The 22,081-nt window shown below is 36.6% G+C and overlaps 1 protein-coding gene and 1 long non-coding RNA gene across 2 annotated transcripts; both read left to right on the top strand.

Moving 5' to 3' along the window:
* Positions 1-512: 512 nt before the first annotated feature.
* On the top strand, positions 513-1,192 carry LOC149139419 (ACT domain-containing protein ACR3-like). Its single transcript, XM_089450058.1, has 2 exons — positions 513-856; positions 1,010-1,192. The coding sequence occupies exons 1-2, from the start codon at positions 676-678 to the stop codon at positions 1,012-1,014; spliced, it is 186 nt and encodes a 61-aa protein (XP_089306184.1). The 5' UTR covers positions 513-675; the 3' UTR covers positions 1,015-1,192.
* Positions 1,193-5,810: 4,618 nt separating this feature from the next.
* LOC149139418 (uncharacterized) lies at positions 5,811-7,678 on the top strand. The gene is made up of 3 exons (XR_016264850.1): positions 5,811-6,761; positions 6,896-7,039; positions 7,167-7,678. It is a non-coding gene; the product is annotated as an uncharacterized LOC149139418 (long non-coding RNA).
* Positions 7,679-22,081: the final 14,403 nt, after the last annotated feature.

The raw sequence follows: 22,081 nt of genomic DNA, 5'->3' as shown, positions 1-22,081 counted from the left end.
TGGTTTTGTCTTGATCTCAAATATCCCCCTTCTTTTATTATTTTTATTTTAATTATTATTAATAACAAAGTGCTAATACTAATTTAATTTGTCATTTGATTCTCCTTTCATCTAAAACTTAAATTCTCTTAATTTATTAATTTTCTCATTTTCAATTTTACTTCTTTTAATAATTTTATTTAATTATTATTAATTACGCCGTAAGGCGTTTCCCTCTGAGATCCATCCCCCATTTTGCCTACGTGTCCTCCTCTGACGCCGTACGATGAGATGTTAGACGATTACAAACACCACAACCGTCGATCAAAAATGTCACTGAGGCGGTTCGGGTAATGAAGAGCGCGGAGTGCCAATCGCCGGTCCGGGTAATGAAGAGTGCGGAGTGCCAATCGCCATTCCAGAGGTAGGGTTTCTCCAATGGTGTTCTCCAGGCGGGCGTCAGGACTTGCCTCCTCTGGATCCCTCAAGACTTGCCTCCCCTGCATCCCTCCACGCCGCTGTGGATCCCTCTGAATCATCCATGCAATATCCCTCTCAATCATCCATGCGTTGTATTGCAGAGGTTGGCAACAAACCCTTGCGTAGTGCCTTTGTTTGGAAAACCAGTAGGTCTAGATGCAGCAGGTGAACATACGACAATTGAATTAACACAGAGAAGCTAAAACAGTGGTGTCAATGGGATTCACTCACACAGAAAGGCGGCTTTATCAATTGATGTTTGCTGACCGTGACTATGATAAACTCGATGGAACTGGAGACAGGGCATCTCTTTCTCTCAAGGACAACGACAACGCCAAGCCTCTTGTGACTGTTGACAACTGTTTGGAGAGGGGGTATTCTGTGGTGACTGTTCAGTGTAAAGACAGACCTAAGCTTCTCTTTGATATTGTTTGCAGCTTGACAGATATGGAGTATGATAAACCTGGTCTAAAGCAGATGCTTTCAAATAGAATTTGATAATAAACAACTGGCTCCTATTATCTTATGGTTTTCACATGCCGACCTGCAGCCTGATTTACATGGTTAATATGCCCGTGTGCGCGGTGGATTTGTGGCATATTCATACGAACAACTTTTTGGATGTTTTGATATTAGCAAAATCAGGTAATAAACTTCCGTTACAGGTTTCCTCTGCTCAATGTTTTTTTTCAGATCGAATGTGAGGTCACCTAACTAAGTGCAGGAAAATCCACTGTAGGCAGTATTTCTTGTTGCGTTTAAATATATTTTGGGAAAAATCAACATGTACTGCTGCTTTCACCAACCATTTTCTGTTCTTTGAAACCGCTATCAAAAAAGAGTATGTCCTGTTGAAGTTACACCGTGCAGGGTAGAGAACTTCTGTAGGTTCATTTTGTGGTTTTCAATGTCTGAGCTAAATAATAATTCTTTTCAGTACTGCTTGTTTTTAAACTGGTTTAAGGATAACCCTGTTCTATGACGCCATACACCTTTTTTTTTCAGATGAAAAAAGCGATATATTTATCAGTATAGAATTTACATATGATGCAAAATCTGCAGCACAAAGGTGCATATCAGAGTATTTCGTGGCAATGTTGATTTGCTCTTTCTGATTTATAAGATTTCTGTTGTTATTTCACGGGAGGTTGCTATGCGCTGTATCATGTCTCGAGTGTTGGACGTGCAAGGAGCCAAAACAGAACTAGAAAAGCAGTTTCACCTCCTTTTTTCACTTCCAGCCACAGGAAAATGCTCTAATATTGTGTAGGTGATTGTGTAGGTAAAGAAGAATGAAGGAGGTGAAATTGTCGTTTCTCCAATTTTAGTGTTCTTCTTTTATACCACAAAGGTCACAGGAAAAAGGGAAGAACGTCAATTTTGGTGTTCATCCCCTTCTCCAAGTCCATCTACCGCTGTCACTATTCTGTCTGCTCGAGGAAACGCTGTCGGCACTCTAAACCACTTTGCTATAGGAGAAGCTGCCGACACTGCAAACCACTTTGCTATAACAAGACACCAAGCTCAAGAAAGAACATATCCACCGTATCTGCTATCTGCTCTACTTTGTATTTTGCCATTGGCATGTCTACCTGTAATATTAGTGTCTATGTAATACATTGTGATTTCGATGACATCAAGGGACTCAATGAGAAAGCTGTAGTTCTAACTCCTAAACTACTATTTTATGTGTGTTGATTCTTGAATACTCCAATTTCTTGTATGTTTGATGTAGGAATTAGTTGCATCAATATTAATATTTTGTAAATGTTCTAAATTTTTGAATATATATATATCCTTGTCACATTTCGAATGTTGCTGTGTCCTGTGTTGGACGCTCGTATCCACGTCTCTTGCATGTCCCAAGTCCTGGTGTTGTGCGACCTAGAATCCCATGATGAATTGAATCACAGATCCATTTTTAATTTCAAATGAGTAGAATTGAAAGAACATTTGATGTTGAGTCTCTCCAAGTTGTTTGAATCAGTTGTTTTCTTTTGAAGCATTGTATACTTGAGATTCAAAGTACTTGAATAAGTTTAAAAAATTTATATGCAGAAATCTTCCAAACTCATCTCTTAAAGGGGTTCTAGCACCAGAATTGGCCCTTCTAGCTTCGCTGCAGACACTGTAAGTGCTATTACTCAAATGAAGCTTGCACATGAGCCAAGTTTTTGTACAGTTATAAGTTAGTGTAGAAATATGAATATGTTTGCCGAACTGTTGACATGAACAACCTCGAGCAAATTGGTATCTTATGTAGGAACCTTCGTGCAAACAATATACTGGGTACCATACCGAGAGAACTTGGTCAACTAAAGAATCTACAGAATTTGGATCTGGCTTTGAATTGGCTTAGTGGTGCCATTCCCAATGAAATTGGAAATTTGTCAAACATTGCCATAATGTAAGATAAATCCAATCTGGTGCACTTTGATCGAGCCCGACGCTGGATATTATTAACAAATGCATTAGCATGTCTCCCTTTTGATTATTTTAAATGCACTCGCATAAGTATATACCTTCTTGTGCAGATCCCTGGAGGGCAATAATTTGGCAGGCACCATACCTCCAGAACAGCAGTTGACTCGGTTTTGGGTGCCAATTCCAACAACTTGGGTAAAAGTGAGCTTACAGTTAGCCATTTGAACAAGCTGTTCCCATGGCCAGATTACACAATTTGAAAACTTAATGTGTACAAGATCAAAATTCATTCAGTAAATAGCAACTTTGAGCATTGAAATAGATAATAAGAGCAAGAATTGAGGTGGGGTGTGAAAATTCCATAACTTCAAGCCATAGAGCTATTGGCTCTGAGCACCATGGATCCCTCAATTATGAAAAGTATGGAAGTAAAGTTAGATAAACTACCCAGCAAAGAAATTTTTCAGGCTCCTGATCTGCGCAAAGCATTCCAAGTAAGTATGCTTTTCTACCCTTGGTACAGACTCCAGAGTAGAACATTGGAGATCTTCAATTTCAAATTTCAATCCCAATGATTTAAGTATTATTTACTGAACCGAGTAGAGAGAATTTCATACTAAACCCACCGCAGTAAATTTTACTTGAAGAAAATGCTGATCCTCCGACTGCTCTGTCTCTTTATATTGATATGGGAATCCCAATTTCTCTCACCTATTAATCTTGATATGCATGCAGACTTTATTCAAAGGCAGATCATTTAGAGAGTTTACCAGTGGAGCTTTCTCCAGGGCCAAGGCTAAAACTGCAGTGGGTCCTTTGGAAACTATCTAGTAACTTTTCTTCATTCATTCTTCGTTTTATTCAGAGACAAGATGAAATGTTTTTAATCTTTTTATTGGAAATTTCAAGTTGCATTATGCAGACAGCATGGTGCTTACTCTATAAAGTCCAAGATCCTACTGGAAGTTACTGCTTAGTAATGGGCAAAATGGAAAGAAAACTCTTTTCTTTTTTTTCAATATCTATTATTCTTAGTATCCATTTAGGGGTTGGGGGTGATGGGAGGAGGGTTCGGTTCCAGACATTTTTTTTCTTCCTGTTCTTACTGTTTTTTAGGTCTTGGGCTTCCTGAAATTTATAAAGCCTTTTATCTTTTGGCAGCAGAAAAGCCATCATTCAAATTAAGTGTGGCTGATTACAAGGAACTAACTAGAGATGATGCAACGCGGAAATGGTCATTTTCTCATGGGGTTGTTAACAGCTTGGACTGCTCAAAATGTAAACGTTAGAAATACTGATCGAATCCTCTTGAAACAGAAGTTCCAGCTGGCTACGAGAATCCTTGGGTCTGGGAAACCGTGGGTTGTCAGATGAAAGCAAGGGAATTTGGATGGTGGAGGATGAATGCTGGGACGAAAATTACCCACTGTCTCTTCCACAGTGCTATCTCGCTTGACCTCTTCTCAATGTTCATGGGATGCTGCAACCATGGTGGGATGGTGATGATGCTTCTGCATCATTGAACTTGGTGGGAAAAGGTGCTTTTGAAGTAATCTGACTGTTGACATCCACTTTGAATTTGAAGTCAATATCTCTAAACGTTGTATGCATGGCATTGGATAAAGGTGACAGTTACTTGGAGGCTAATTCTCATTTTATCGGTGTTTTTTATTACTTGGAATTTTCTGAATTGGTTGGCCTTGGGAATCACTCCTGCTCAGTTAATTTTCTTCTACACTTGTCTCCATAACCCATAGAATTCAAGGCACTACAGTCACAAACAAAATTTTAAGAGTTTCTCATCATTGCTTTTGGAGATTTACATGTGGGTCTGCAGATTTGAGGTGTTTGAGAGCAGATTTGCACAAAGAATTTTAGCAAATTAATGATTATAAGAGCTGATCTGAACATTAGCTTGATGTCCCATCAATTTCTCAGCAGAATTTAGGTGTAACAATTGAATTACAGTAAACTAATTTTCTGATACCAAGTGTCTTTGTTGGTCAAAGTCATTTTTTTTGCACTTTAGATCACATAAGGATCTCTCCTGAGGGCAGAAAAGCACTAGCCCAAAGTGCAGAGGGAGTATACAATAGGTGACAATGTACCCTCCCTAGTTCCCTTTTAATTGGATGGCTTCTAAGCGTTAATTGTACAGAGAACTTGGAACTTGGGAATGTATGGCTTTGTATATGCAACCATTTGCCCTATGAAGCTCTATAGTTGGATCTTCTATGCCTGGCTTCAACCTTGTAAAATTTTGAGCAATCCAATTATTTATCAGGAAAATAACACTTCTCAAACTACATTTCTCTAAAGTTTGTTTACAGAATTTGCAAATCTTATTGCACTCCGAAGTTGCAGGATGCCTTTTTTGCTTTTGTCAAATCTGCAAAGCGCACAAAAATTTCGACCATGTTTTGGCAGGTGCCTAGAACTCACCCACTATGTCACTCTTAAATTGGTGAAAGTCAGTTTGTGTTTCCAGGGAACCTTTATTTTCCCTAGAAAAATGAGGGCAATCAGATGATCATTGTATCTAGTTGCATTGATAATAGAGAGTCAATTTAGAACACAAAAAATAGTGTGCACATTCTAGAGCAGATGTAATGTTATGTTGTGCTTTTATTACTTTAAAAAGGACAATTTTTTTCAAAAGCAACATCAACAACAATTGAATGGTTATCATGGTTGTAATATAGTTAATATGGATTCCGAATAGCCAAGAATTGTATAGTGTGAGGCCATGTTATATGTATCTCCTAAGAGGCCAGAGACATCCCCCAGGGTCTGCATGTCTGTATCCCATGTCTCAAATACATGACACACTTAGGCATGTGTTGGACATGAGTTTGACACATTTCCTAAAAAAAACAAGACACGTGGAAAACTTGATTCTGACACATGACCTATCATGTCTCGAGTGTTGGGCGTGCAAGGAGCCAAAACAGAACTAGAAAAGCAGTTTCACCTCCTTTTTTCACTTCCAGCCACAGGAAAATGCTCTAATATTGTGTAGGTGATTGTGTAGGTAAAGAAGAATGAAGGAGGTGAAATTGTCGTTTCTCCAATTTTAGTGTTCTTCTTTTATACCACAAAGGTCACAGGAAAAAGGGAAGAACGTCAATTTTGGTGTTCATCCCCTTCTCCAAGTCCATCTACCGCTGTCACTATTCTGTCTGCTCGAGGAAAAGCTGTCGGCACTCTAAACCACTTTGCTATAGGAGAAGCTGCCGGCACTGCAAACCACTTTGCTATAACAAGACACCAAGCTCAAGAAAGAACATATCCACCGTATCTGCTATCTGCTCTACTTTGTATTTTGCCATTGGCATGTCTACCTGTAATATTAGTGTCTATGTAATACATTGTGATTTCGATGACATCAAGGGACTCAATGAGAAAGCTGTAGTTCTAACTCCTAAACTACTATTTTATGTGTGTTGATTCTTGAATACTCCAATTTCTTGTATGTTTGATGTAGGAATTAGTTGCATCAATATTAATATTTTGTAAATGTTCTAAATTTTTGAATATATATATATCCTTGTCACATTTCGAATGTTGCTGTGTCCTGTGTTGGACGCTCGTATCCACGTCTCTTGCATGTCCCAAGTCCTGGTGTTGTGCGACCTAGAATCCCATGATGAATTGAATCACAGATCCATTTTTAATTTCAAATGAGTAGAATTGAAAGAACATTTGATGTTGAGTCTCTCCAAGTTGTTTGAATCAGTTGTTTTCTTTTGATGCATTGTATACTTGAGATTCAAAGTACTTGAATAAGTTTAAAAAATTTATATGCAGAAATCTTCCAAACTCATCTCTTAAAGGGGTTCTAGCACCAGAATTGGCCCTTCTAGCTTCGCTGCAGACCTGTAAGTGCCTATTACTCAAATGAAGCTTGCACATGAGCCAAGTTTTTGTACAGTTATAAGTTAGTCTAGAAATATGAATATGTTTGTCGAACTGTTGACATGAACAACCTCGAGCAAATTGGTATCTTATGCAGGAACCTTCGTGCAAACAATATACTGGGTACCATACCGAGAGAACTTGGTCAACTAAAGAATCTACAGAATTTGGATCTGGCTTTGAATTGGCTTAGTGGTGCCATTCCCAATGAAATTGGAAATTTGTCAAACATTGCCATAATGTAAGATAAATCCAATCTGGTGCACTTTGATCGAGCCCGACGCTGGATATTATTAACAAATGCATTAGCATGTCTCCCTTTTGATTATTTTAAATGCACTCGCATAAGTATATACCTTCTTATGCAGATCCCTGGAGGGCAATAATTTGGCAGGCACCATACCTCCAGAACAGCAGTTGACTCGGTTTTGGGTGCCAATTCCAACAACTTGGGTAAAAGTGAGCTTACAGTTAGCCATTTGAACAAGCTGTTCCCATGGCCAGATTACACAATTTGAAAACTTAATGTGTACAAGATCAAAATTCATTCAGTAAATAGCAACTTTGAGCATTGAAATAGATAATAAGAGCAAGAATTCCCATAGCTGACCAATCTCATAGACAATCAGTGAAACCGGTGCAACCAGGACCTCCCTCAAGCCAAAGAAGAAGTGGATCATTTGTTGGATTACTTTCTGACTTCACAGAATAGTAGAAAAGTTCTCTTCCATTGGCCTCACTAACTGTCACATACCTGCATGAATATGAAGAAAACACAAAGACTTTCATGCAGTTAATTGTTCATCCAATAGAATATAAGAGTGGTAGAATCACATCTGTAAGCACTCCATATAACAATTTTCGCTCCTAGTCTTTTACATATTTTGAACTCTCCATGCAACAATTTTGACTTTAATATTTTTTAGCTTCAATTGTCACCAAATTTATTAAGTATCCATAGAAATTAAACTCTGTTCAAACATATTCACAGTCTGTGCATAACAATTAGATATCTGTATATCTTTTATGTTTTTCTGTCTTTCTTTGTCATATAAGCATGCACTCTACAAGCTATGAACATTCTACAAGCTATGAACTCTTTGGTTATGTTCTTAATCTTTGCATAAGTACACAGCTAATTGTTTATTTACAAACAGGGGCAAATTCATGCATGCTATTTTTGAAAATTTTTGAAAATGACTGTGTTAATGAATAAATATTCTTTCCAGTGAAAAATCTGGCACTTTGAATTTGTTACTTTCAATTATTGTTACATTTGAACATGAACTTTATTCATGAATAAATATACTTTACCTTGGATAGATATGGCACTTACCCAGCATATATCTCATAACTAATATTGCCATGATATCCTGGAAAGGACTCCACTCTGGCATTTGCAGGTGCTGCCTTGCAATTCAGCTGAAGTGAGGTGATAATCAGAGATATAATTACATGGGTAGTGAATAAATTAACCACAAATTGCATGGACTTCGTCAGGGAAGACATTGTTATGGAAATACACCCAACCTCACTTCAATTAAAAAGAAAACCGTGTGTCTATACATATATATTTCTCGAGTGCACTTCTAATAGGCCTCGAAATGTTTTGATATATATGGACAGTTCATTAAAGACAGCGATAATTCTTATTTAAAATGATTCAGTTATTTTCATGACTCATTTGAACATTTAAAGATTATGTCAAATCGTACGTATCTCTATCAGTGTGAATATCCTCAGGCTAAGTCAACAGAATATTTTCTACATTGCCCCTTCAAGATGATCAAACGTTATCTTCTCTACCTGCCATTCATTTCAGCCCGCCAGCCGGTGTAAAGACTTCTTGTATCCATGTAATGCCTGGAAAATAGCATCCACGTCCATATCCTGGAGCTTATCTGATTGCCGATTTTCTGAATATTTGGCAATTGGATGGACAACGATATGGGCACGGTTAAAAATTTCACAGTTTTTATGTCTGCCTGATTATTAAATATTTGGGGAATCTGCAATCCAGATAAAACACTTAGTCAAAAATTTAACTGCGCCTCCAAATATTTGGGGATTCTGTAATCGAAATAAAAAATGCTGTCAAATATTTAACTGCTCCCCTAAATATTTGGGGAATCTGCAATCAAGATACCATACAAGGCTGTACCCAAATCCAAAAGTGAGAAGACTAATTAAGTTGTTGGAAAGAGGATCCACAGTTGGATATTTATGCCATGGGATGTTAGGCAAGCTACATAATTTCTGATAACCAGTTCCTCATTTTTCAGATTTCATAGTTAATCATGTTTTGTCTTTGTATCGAAATGAATGGCACTGAGTGCTATGAATTTCACCTAGAGTACTCAGAAGCATTTTGAATACATTGGTGTTTCATCTAGAGTGTAAGTACTCGGTACAAGTAAAGTTAGCTTCTTGTTCTCACCCATAATGTTTGCCTGGTTCGTGACCAACATCATGATAGGATAGTATAATATTGTGAAATATTATCCTAGAGCATTCAAGGCATTCAACCCATATTATATAGCAAAGTACTCGGTACAATTAAAGTTAGCTTCATGTTCTCACCCATAATGTTTGCCTGGTTCGTGACCAACATCATGATAGGATAGTATAATATTGTGAAATATTATCCTACAGCATTCAAGGCATTCAACCCATATTATATATACTATTACTTTCATGAATATCACTAATAAGGATGGGTGATGCTTGTAGGTTTAGTCTTATGTATAACAGGTATTGATTATTCGCATGATGATATTTGTCTCATTTTATCATATAGTATACTTGGAACTGTTTTCTAACTGAATTGATAAATCCATACCAATGATTTTCTCAAACAAAATTCATAACTTCATCCCAATTATTTATGTTAAAGCTATACAAATAGAAACACTAACATCAGTGCTTTGTTCTGGCTGGATCTATTGCGGAGGCCATGTTTGCAGACTTGGGCCATTTCAACAGGAAATCAATCCAGGTCCAAGCTATATGTCAAGGACATAATTATTAGTATTTCATCATACCTGCGTGCTTCACCCTCAAGTTTTAGTACCATAATGAGAAATTTGGGTTTTTCGTTGCAGCTTGCTTTCTGTGTGTTGGTTTACCCATCTCTGCTTATCACATATACGAGACAAGTGACTTATTTGATAGAAAACCCAGGGGACATAGGCTCTACATTTTACAAAGCAATACTACAGCCCGTGTATTGGTTAATGTTCATTGTTGCCACTTTGGCAGCCATTGTAGCCAGTCAAGCATTGATTACAGCAACATTCTCAATCATAAAACAGTCCATGGCTCTTAGCTGCTTCCCTTGATCTTATTTTCCACCACAGGGATGAAAAATGTTGCCTTATTTAATATCATAATGTACTGATATTCAGTATATAATGAAAATTCTAAGCATTTACCATGTTTTAAATATGCATTCATTTTTAAATTTATGGAATTTATGGTAGATTATCTACGTATGAATCATGATTTGAAATCTTGGCATTGTAGAAGAAGAATACCAAAGTTTTGTGATTTTTAGGTTATCATTAGATAGCAAAAGATGGACAAGATATTACAATGTGTTTTTAAATTATGTTTTGGAAGAGATAAAAGTTTTGATAGCGTTTTCAATTTACTTCAGTTTTGACAGTGGATATGTGAGCTTGGCTATATGGAGATAATTAGAGCTATTTAATACTACTCATTGTTTGGTGAATTTGAGATTCAAAGTTTGTCTACCAAATGTTTTACAGCAAATTGACAACATTGGCTAGCTTGCTGCTTGAATTCGCATCAGCTCTTGAAATGTCACCACTTATGAATTACCAACGGAGAATAATAGCATATATATGGTTAGATATTTTATTTTTCTTACTTACATTGTTACTGGTCTTGATGGTGTTGTTTTGTTTGTGGCGAATTTTAAGAAGAATTGATCACGCTCCTTTGGAAGTGCCAGCCCTTGATGCTCAGTTGTGATGTAAAATACAGGAAGATAGAAACCTTTGCATTGTTGTATTTATAATATGTTGTTTTTATTGACTTTTGGGGCTTGGAAAAACTTGTTTCCTTCACTGGTGAGAATATTAGAAGGATAATCTATGACAAATAGTGCACGGGACATCGTTTACACAAAATATTTTGCTTATACTACCCTTCACTCTGTTTTTTGCTATCTCTGAAGGCGTTTATCTATCATCTGTATTGAATAAGGTACCACAAGGAGGTTGGTGTCCCTTCCTAATTGCAACAATTTTTCTGACCATAATGTTCTCTTAGAACTATGGAAGGCAGAAAAGTATAAATATTTAGCACGGAGAAAACTCAGCATAGAAGGTTTGAATGGATTGCTTGCGAGGGTGAATTCACGTGTACCAGGAATTTGTTTCTTTTGCAGTAACCTTATTTTTGGCATGTTGCTATTCTTCCACACACTACTATTACTTACCCATATTCAAAACACACATCACTAATAGTTTCAAGTGTAACTCAATATCATCCACCCTTGCATTCAACAATGTCCATTCACATGTCATTATTCTTCTACACACTATTATTTATAAAATATCTATATTCAACATACACATAACTAACAATTTCAATTGCAACTCTTTATCATCCACCCTTGCTTTCAACAATGCCCATTCACATGTCCCTATTCTTCCACACTTTATGCCTTACGGCGTTTCCTTTGCAACATCAGGTGCAAATGCTAGTAATATGATGCTAGTACTAAGTTAATGTGTCATTTAATTCTCTTTTTATCTAAAACTTAAATTCTCTTAATTTAAGAATTTCATTTCCGTCACTTTCAATTTCACTTAATCTTTATTTCTACCTCTAAATTATGAATTTGTTAACATTATAAATAAAATTATTATAATATTATTTTATGTCTTATATTTTTAGATTTGTTTCTTAATTATCAGTTATCTTTAATTTAATATCATAAATAAAACTATTATAACATTATTATTCTATGACTCATATTCTTAGATTTGTTTCGTAATTATTGGTTATTTTTAATCTAAAAATTTAAATATTTAATTCTCTGTAAATTTCTTTTAATCTTATAATTATCTTAAATTTCCCTTTTTAACCTAGATTTTAATTTTAATCTTTTAATTTTCTTTACTTTCCCTTTTTTTTAACTTATATTATAAATGTCTTTATGATTTCACTTTTTTTGTCGCCATTGTTTATTAAATTTTTAAACTTATTATTATTGTAATCCCTTTTTAATATATTTCTTATTTCTCTCTTGATTTGGTCATGTATCAATTTGAGTCGATAGTTATTCCTTCGAATTGACCTTTAATTAATTATTTATTTTATTATCAATCCAACTCTTAAAGAGAATGGTCCCTTCGAATTGAATTTTAATTAATTAATTATTTTATTATCAATCAACTCGTAAAGAGAATAATTTTTTTGTTTGTTTGTTTGTTGATAGACTCTTTCATGTTTAAATATATCTATGCTCTCTTTTCTTATCATTATACTTTGGTTTGGTCCATGACAATAGGTAGAGTATCCACCCGATTCGACAAATTTGATCATTTATTAAATTGATTCGAAAGTTATTCCTTCGAATTGACCTTTAATTATTTATTTATTTTATTATCAATCAACTCTTAAAGAGAATGGTCATTTTTTTTTACTGTTGATAGACCCTTTCATGTTTAAATATCTCCATGATCTCTTTTCTTATCATTATACTTTGGTTTGGTCCCTGGCAATAGGTAGAGTATCCACCCAATTCGATAAATCCAAAATTCTCATCACATAGTTTTTACTCTAAATGCACTAAGCAATATTATTATTGTTATTAAAAGAACTAATATATGAATTAAACATATATTCATTTAAAGAAATATATATTTAAAGAGATACACCTTGACTTTGCTACATAGACTATTAATATGTAAAGGTTTTCTACAATGTTTTGGTTTATTGATACCACATGCCCAAAAAACAATAACACAGTTTCAAAGTCAAAATATTTTATATATATTTTCATTTAATTTAATTTTATAACCTTTTTTTTAATTAAATTGAACAACAAAAAGGGCATAACTATCTTTTAGATAGATCTCAACCCTCTATCTTGAATATTACTAAAAATATTTCATGAATATTCCATAGAGGTTAAATCCCTACCATCCATTTATTAATTGTTGATAAATAAATTTATAATTTCGGAAGCTTTATTCCAAAACAGACACCTCTATCAGTGTAAATATGTGAAATTAAGACAGAATATGAGCATAGGAAAAAGATTGGAAGATTTTTTCTTATCTTTGTTTAATGCCCTGAGTTGACGAGTTATGAAGATTGATGGTGTTATAAATATTGTGAAATTGAGACCTATTGAAACATTTTAAGAGAGACTATTTTCATCTTCTACTTTCTTTATTTCTATTTTTCTTGGAAAAAAACCTTAATTTTATTCATATATATGAATAAAATTACATTTTATATATACACACAAATGTGTGCATTCACTCGAATAGTACCTATATGATATAGTGGCATTTTCAACATCAAAAAGACAAAAGAAACTTATATCCTAGCATATAGATCTTACATTTTTGTGCATCTTCAAAAATATAAAAAGTATGTTATAATGCTCCCAAAGCTAGCATCCTCTAAAAACAATAATAACATTAGTTATAATACATAATTTTTGCTAAACAACATCGAAAATTTTGATATAAAAGGACTCAAAAATTTATGCATGTTCTTCATTTTGAATCTGTAAATGTCTCCTCTCATATCTACCCACTTTCACAGGCTTGCCCCGGGTAAACATGAGTTGAGGGCTACTATGACATGACTAAACCTCCTAGATAAATTTAAGGAAATGGAGTCGACAAAACAAGACTTTGCTGATTTCCCTTAGGTACCACCGGAGCCCCAAGAGCTAACCAACCACTTTGGGTGCCCAACCGCTGAGTTAACTTAGTTATTCACTAACTTAGAGCCTCAGTCGCGCCAATGACAAGGCATAACCCTCTAGTCGCTCTCATGAGCTTGCTTCCCAACAACTTCAACCTTTTCCAGCCAATTATGTGCCAATGACTAAGATATATAAGCCACTTTTTCAAGGCTAGTCACCAGATCACTGCCCATAACTTAATGAGATTTTCCAAAATTATGTATGACACACAGAAAAAACTTTTAACTCAAAACCTAAACAAGGACTTGAACTAACTTGGTCTAACCATGACAAACATTTCGTCAAACACATTTAGAACATGATATTTACAGGCCATGAATGCATATTTGAACATAAAGATCTGAAACGCATCTGAGGTTTACCAAGAAGGATTAATGCCCTCTCACAATAGCTACAATAACATCTATTAGGTCATGCATTCATTTACAAGTAAAAACATGTTAAAATCCATAACTTGGATCTGTCATAAAACCATGCTTATAACCAACATATAACCATATAAATAACAATGATAAAACAACCAATATATCCACATAATAGCAAGTATAATTACTCATGAATTACAATATAAAATTATATCTTATTGATCATATGCAAAATCCAACCAAGTCAAGGACTTCCATGTACCACCCAACCATAGATTGGGCTGAATCAAAACTTTCTTTCATCCAATCACCCCCATGCCATATTCCAAGCATGAATGTGGGATCTCATGGGATAAACCAATCCATAAACAACTAAGGGAATCCAAAGGTTAAACGACCTCCACCCTCACACTATCGTGATCTCACCTAAACCGATTCCGAGATCACAAAACCAAACCGAGCTTGTATGCCTCATAATTCCTTCACCATCCCTTGAGGATTTTTCCTATCTTCACCCACATGTTGAGGGCTTCCTGAAGAAAACCATCTCCACCTCCAGTCCTTGGGATTTTCCTGAGACCATCTCACCCAGATCCAAAACCTTACAACAATCCAAGGCTCAACCAAGAATGAATCCCATAACACCATGGCTATCAGGAAATGGAAAGGAAAAGCTGAAACCACTGTCGAAACCCGACAAAACCCATGCCACCAACAACAGTAAACCAAATACACACATGCATATACCATGCATGATAAAACCAGTTAGGAAATCATACATGCAACATATTACCTGCAAGTATTGTTGTTGAAGCCGCTTAATCCAACCTTTATTGCTTTATCCTTGCTTGATCCTTGCTTTCCCTTGCTTTCCTTATCCTTCCTTGATTTCCTTGTCCTTCCTTTTCTTTCCTGCTTTCCTTCTCCTCTTGGTGCTCTTCTCCTCTTTGAGACTAATTCCAAAACAAAATTGATAAAAGGCCCCAAATTGATGCTTTGATGTCTTTTTATTATTGATGCCTCTAATTTCTTTATTTTTCCTCTAGTTTCCCTCAATTTCCTCCTCACATGCAACCTGTGACCTTTCACCTCCTTTTCCTCCTAATTTCCTTTATTTTCATAAAATAAATGTCAATAATGTATTTTTTCCTTTTCAAAGCCTTTGCCAATTTCCCCTTATCCATAATAAACAACAAGTGATGCCCACTAGGATACTTTACCCAACATTCAACTTGGAATACATGTCCTATGACCTTGGTTTATTTTTCCTTTATTAACTTTGTTACATGAACTTTTAACCAGGGTCTATTATAGACCCCTCCCCCTTAGGGGAACATCGTCCTTGGTATTCTATGACACCTACAACCCAACAAGATCGCTAAAAGAAAAACATACTACCCATGGAGCTTTATAACCCAACTCGTTGCAGTATTTACAATGAACAACCTGCTTAAAAGTAAAACTATCATGACAACATGACAACCATACCACTTATTGGAGCTTTATAACACAACTCATTGCGGTATTTACAATATTAACCATACATAAATATGTACATACACCAAAAACTCATTTGCCTCCACTGGAAAATAATGAAGGATGCATAGCTCGCATCTGATCAGCCATCTTCCATGTAGCTTCATCAGGCCCAAAGTGCTTCCATTGCACTTTAACTTGCTAGATTGCTTTGTTTCGGAGCATGAGTTGTGTTATCACAAAATCAAGCACTGGAAGGCTGCTGACCAAATAGACTCTGTGTAACTATTTCAAACCAGACTTTTGACTAAGGCTTAGCCTCCTTAGCCTGAGAGGGCTCTCTCAAAAGGTTATAGATTTTGAATATTGATAAGATGGCTAACTCTTGTAAGGTGAATTTAACAAACATGCTGGCTGGACAGACATTACAAAGGCTTCCATTGGGCTCATGGAGTCAATCATGTTACAGTAAACCATAAAACTACTCATTCATAGAAGTCAGGGCATGTAATGTTTAAACACTCAAAATACCTCTCCTAGAAACCTCAACTTACAAATACACACAGGAAGTCAGAGCAACAATGTGAATTCTGAGTGATTGTGTATTTATACAGCTGTAAAACATAAAGGATAAAACAAACCACATATATCTTGAGCATCTGAAACAATGTATGAATCCTGAGAAGAAAAAGCAGTCATTTGTATTACTGAGAACAAGTTTTTACATAAGCCAAAATAAACTCTGTTTCTCAAAAATATCCAACCCCAATTACATAGATCATCCAGCTATATATAGAAACATGACTCTAACTATTTGGAGCTTCCTCCTCCAGCATGAGGGGAGCTCGATGACTGCCTATGATGACACCTATTTGCTTTTAACAAACTCATAAATACAATAAGGAACTAACTGTAGTGTTTAAGAGTAATAAACCAATTATAACTCTAACTCTATCTTCTTCATAAATTGATTCCTCCTTGCAGTTTTGACACCTGACTTTCTCTTCGTTTGGCTGAGATGGCATGAAATGAGCAATTAATGTCCCATGTTGGCTTTGAACACCGAAGGCTTTGATTTGTTCTGTGTTGGCTGAGAATATCCCTAAATTTTCGGTTCTGATCCCCCATCACCGAGTATGCAGCAGTGGGTACTTTAAGTCTTTAATAACCCAAGAAAATAGAGCAGACTGCCACGTCCATAACGTGCTGGCCACCTTTTTTTCATGTGTGAAGACAACACCTTTCGAAAAGATTTGCTGACTTGTCAATCATAATTGATTAGCTCAACTGAAACATGCAGCTACAGGTAACTTCAAAAGCACAGTCTTTCAGCATCAGTTATACAGCATGACCTTTATGTTGAGCTATGTTAAAACAATAAGACCTGAAATTGTATTCATTTATGCCACCACCAACAACAACTTCTTTCTCTGACTTCAATCAATAGCTTTCCAATGTACTGACTGTTACTTGCAATTTTAAAGTCCAGATTGAATACAAATTCAAATTCCAAGCTATTCATCTCCAACGTGCTGACACCCCCAACTTTTGCATAATAAGCATTGTTAAAGAATGCATCATCAACAAACTTTGCTGCAACCATTACACTTGTGAAAAGTGTGTAATATTTATTCTATCCTACAGGATTCCTGCATAATTCAATGACACAGCTACTCTACTTTTGATTCCTAGCTCCGTCAGCCCTTGAAACATCATAAGAAAACCTGTTAGTTACAAGCACAGAAATTGACTTTCCTAAACATAGACAATAGACATTCTGGAAATAATGAATTCATCCTGCCGAATGCAACAAGTGGCATTAGATTCCTTGCAGTGAGCCCAGGAAAGTTGTGGACTCAATAATCACATTCTTGTTTCAAGTTTCAGTCCTAATCCATTCCTCAGTTTTACTTGCCACCACAAACTTTGAGGAACTCTGGTGTTGTCCAGTTGTTTCACATTTTACAATTTCTTTCAACTTCTCCAACGCACAGGATCCTCACCACCTTCCCCTGAATTTGATTTTCCTCCTATTCTGTTCATTGCCGCGGCAATCGATTCATGTGTTTCCCTTTAAATAGCGCTAAGTGACATACCCCCAGTGCCAAAGCGCTGCACAATTTCTGAAGCTGGTTCGACCTTCCCAACAGAAATAGAAGGCCGATCACTTGTAAATTCTAGGAGGTCACGAAGGACATTTACGCCGAAGTTTTCAAGCCTTTTCATTCTTACTAAGAAACCCTCCAGTGCGTACTGATATCACAGAATTGGCATAATCATGACGGAAAGCCCAGTAGTGAAAGAAAACTGATAGCAATTGACCAAGGGTTTCCTTGTTTCCAGCACCATAGTTTTTCAGTTTCTCAACTTGATCGAAGTAAGCACATTCAATCTCACCGATTACAACTTGGTATGTTGCTTCCATTTCCTGTAAGCAAGGAAGAATAGGGGGTCTGCGCTGTTGTAGAACGTGTATGCACATAAGCAAATACGCATAGCTAGACAGAGTGCCCTGATATGTCTCATTGATCTGCCGACCTTTTGCCCAATGCTTTACCATGAATGCAAGTTGCTGTAAACGGACATCTATTTGTGCATAATCATAGAGAAGCTTTGTATTTACGACCGCCAGGATAATATTAGGTCAGAGAGCATGGCCTCCATTAATAAGATATATCTGTTGAGAGCTGGATCCGTCGATATCACCGTCGGGCATCCTCCATTTACAGTGCCATGTGTTCATTACCATGCTCTGATGCATGCCATGTGTGCACGTTGCTGTCGTTCAATCATCACTGCAGAAACTTGACTTTCCACCCTCTTGTATTGGAGTTTGATCACTAGGAAACTCTTTATTTTCTTTTAGGTAATCGGATAAGTACTGGATGCAAAGTAAGAAATAAAAACGAGGCTATGCAGAACTTGCATTAGCACCGCTAATGATTTCGATCTGCGTTCCAAAGTCAATATGACTAGCAGGTGCTCCAGCAAGCATGACATGATCCTTGAATGAAAAAGTCTGTTTCCAACATGAACCAGTGTAACAGAATATGCCGACCTCAAATTTGCCTAGTCTTGAAAATAAAACAATTGAACTCCCAAGGCCTGATGCCGAGCTCAATGCCTGCGAAAGATTTGGGTGCAGAAGCTTAGACATTGCAGAGACCTCATGAAGAAATATTTCCACCTTGGTAAACATATGCCTTATTGCAAAATTCTCTCCCATCCAGATCATCTCTTTGACTTCAGCAAAGCTTCCACTTCCAATTCTTTTCTTCACATGCAAGTCTTTGCAGGAAACCTTTAACAGACAACCTTTATGAAATAGATCTTTTTCAGTATCTTGTAGTGCAGCATATATTAAAGGCAGACAGACTTCCACTGATTACTCCAGGAGGCTTCTTCCAAGGAAAGAGTGCTCCAGATAAATCCAATGAAACACCAACTGCTGGGGTATTAAAAACCTTACAAGCTGACCACTGTTGATGCAAACCCAATGGATTTTGATAAACATGACAGCTGTGAAAGGGCCGCTATGGATTAGGACAAATCCCCAATTTCGTAGCGCGCTACGAAACCACCTAAACATGTAGCGCTGCGAAACTGCTAAAGGATTTGTGCGCTGCGAAAACACTTTGTCCTTAAGCTAGTCTGAGCAATTTTTGGAAACAGAATTTTCAGTGATAACAAGTTGTTTCCGCTGCAATATGCACTAAGGTTCCGGTTGGAATTCTCCTTCTTGCTCCACCTGCAATACAAATGAATCAATAACATGATCAACATATTTTACATATCTTTTAAGCAATGAAACATGGAAAACATCACGGACTTTCACTGTTGGTGGCAGTGCAAGTATGTAGGCCATTGGTCCAATCCTCTCAAGGATCTCGAAAGGCCTACAATACCGAGGTGCCAACTTGGCACATCACCCAATCCTCAAGGAGATCTTCTTGGGCTTGATGCGCAAGTACACATGTTCCCCAACCTAAAACTCCTCGAATGCCCTGTGTTGGTCTGAATAACTCTTCTACCTATCTTGTGTTGCCTTTAGATTTTTCTTTATAACCCACATTTCTTGTTCCATCTCTACTAACATGTCTGGTCCTATAAGTACCTTGTTCACTAGATCACTCCATATAATGGGAGTATTACAACCCATAGAGTGCCTCAAACAGAGTCACCCTTAGTGACTATTGATACCCATTGTTGTAAGCAAACTCAACCAGTGGAAGATACTCCTCCCACTTCTGTTGTTGATGCATCACATACATCCTCAACATATCCTCCAAAATCCTATTGACCCTCTTTGTCTGCCCATCTCTCCGTGGATGATATGTTGTACTGAAGGCCAACTTTGTACCCAAACCTACAAAATAACTCCTTCCAAATCCTGGAAGTGAACTTAGCATCTTTTTCTGACACAATCCTCTTTGAAACGTTGTGCAATCGCATTATCTCTCTGATGAATACTTGTGCTACCTCACTAGTTGAATAAGTAGTCTTCACTCGAATGAAGTGAGCTACCTTGCTCAACCTATCAACCAAAACCATGATGGAATCATGTTGCTTCAATGTCCTCGACAAACCTGTAACGAAATCCATGGAAGTGACCTCCCATTTCCACTCTGGAATCGGAATAGGCTATATAAATTAGTTGGGTGCTTACACTCAACTTTCACTTGCTGATGGTCCAAGTATCTAGCAACAAAATATGTCGCTCCCTTATTCAAATTCAACTAGTAGCAGAACTTATTCACAACTGTCAATGTCTTTTGATATCCTAGGTGACCTGAATATGGCTTGACATGAAACTCCCTCAAGATAAGCTTCTTGAGCTCATTGTCTTCCGGCACAGAGATCCTGTCCCTAAATCTCACCAAGCCATATGCCATGAGATGATAATGCACATCCTGATCCCCTGTACCCTGTTGTAACATGTGCCTAAGCTACCTGTCATCATGTTGTCTTGCCTGTAAATCTGTCCCATAAGAGCTCATAGTTGTTATATGATTTACATGTACTCTTCTACTAAGAGCATATGCAACCGTGTTCTCCTTTCCTTTAATGTATTTGATCTCAAAGTCAAACTTACTAGGGATAACTAACCATCTAGCTTGTATGGCATTTAGATTTGGTTGGTCAAACAAGTACCTCAGCCCACTGTGATCACTTATCAATACAAACCTCTTCCCAATAAGATAACGCCTCCACATCTTCAATGCATGAATGATCGCTGCCAACTCAAGATCATGAGTCACATAGTTATGCTCATGCTCATTCAATTTCTGTGACTCATAACACACCACCTATCCCTCTTACATCAGGACTCCACCAAGTCCTCTGTTACAAGCGTTTGTGCAGACCACAAACTCATTATCTAGATCTACAATCTTTAACACTGGAGCGTTTGTCAACAACTGCTTCGACTACTCAAAACAAGCTACACATTCCTCTATTCATTCAAATTTATTTCCTTTTCACTACAATGATGTAATAGGATATGCAATCCATGAGAAGTTCCTGATGAACCTCCTATAATAACCTACTAGCCCCATGAATGACCTAACCTCATCCACATTCATAGGATTTTCCCACTCCATGATAGCCCTTATCTTTTCTGGATCCATTGTTATGCCTTCCGTGGAAATAACATGTCCTAAGTAATGTACCTCTGTTTGAAAGAAATTGGACTTACTAATCTTAGCATACAACTGATGCTCTATTAGTAATCTCAATATTGCTACTAAGTGTTCGACATGCTCTTTCTCATTCTTAGAATATATCAATATATCATCAATGAATACAATAACAAACTTGTCTAGATAAGGACACAACACATTATTCATCAAGCACATGAAAGTAGTTGGAGCATTAGTCAAACCGAAAGTAACTACAACAAACTCATAATGTGCATACATGGTCTGAAAAGTAGTATTGTAGATGTCCTCTTCTTTAATGCGTACCTGATGGTATCTTTATCTCAAATCAATCTTTGAGAACACTGTTGCTCCCTTCAACTGGTAAAACAAGTCATCAATCCTTGACAATAAATACTATTCTTGATGGTCACCTTGTTCAGCTACCTTTAATCAATGCACAATTTGAGAGTACCATCCTTCTTCTTCATAAACAACATTGGTGCACCCTAAGGTGATACACTTGGCCTAATGATCTCATTATGTAAACTTGAAGATTTTTTAACAATTTGCAAGTTGAATTTATATGTGTTTTAGGTAGAGGATCAATTTACTAAACACATAAACAAGTAAATTTTAACCACAATTTATAGCCAAACAGAGACAAAATAAGCATATCTGAAACACATAACACAAAGCATGATAAAGGAGTTCACCCCTCTCCTGGGCTACATCTCCTAGTCTAGCTTCCAATGCAGGGCCTCTTTCATTAAAATTCTCAAAAGTGTGTTTACATGCTTTTACATAGCTCAAACAAAAAAACTAATGTTTCC

Source organism: Pinus tabuliformis, chromosome X (assembly GCF_031772625.1).
Source record: "Pinus tabuliformis cultivar Carrire ecotype Pingquan chromosome X, CPIR1, whole genome shotgun sequence".
NCBI classification, from domain to species: domain Eukaryota; kingdom Viridiplantae; phylum Streptophyta; class Pinopsida; order Pinales; family Pinaceae; genus Pinus; species Pinus tabuliformis.
The sequence above is the reverse complement of the archived record's forward strand: the minus strand, read 5'-3'. Positions and strand labels throughout refer to the sequence as shown.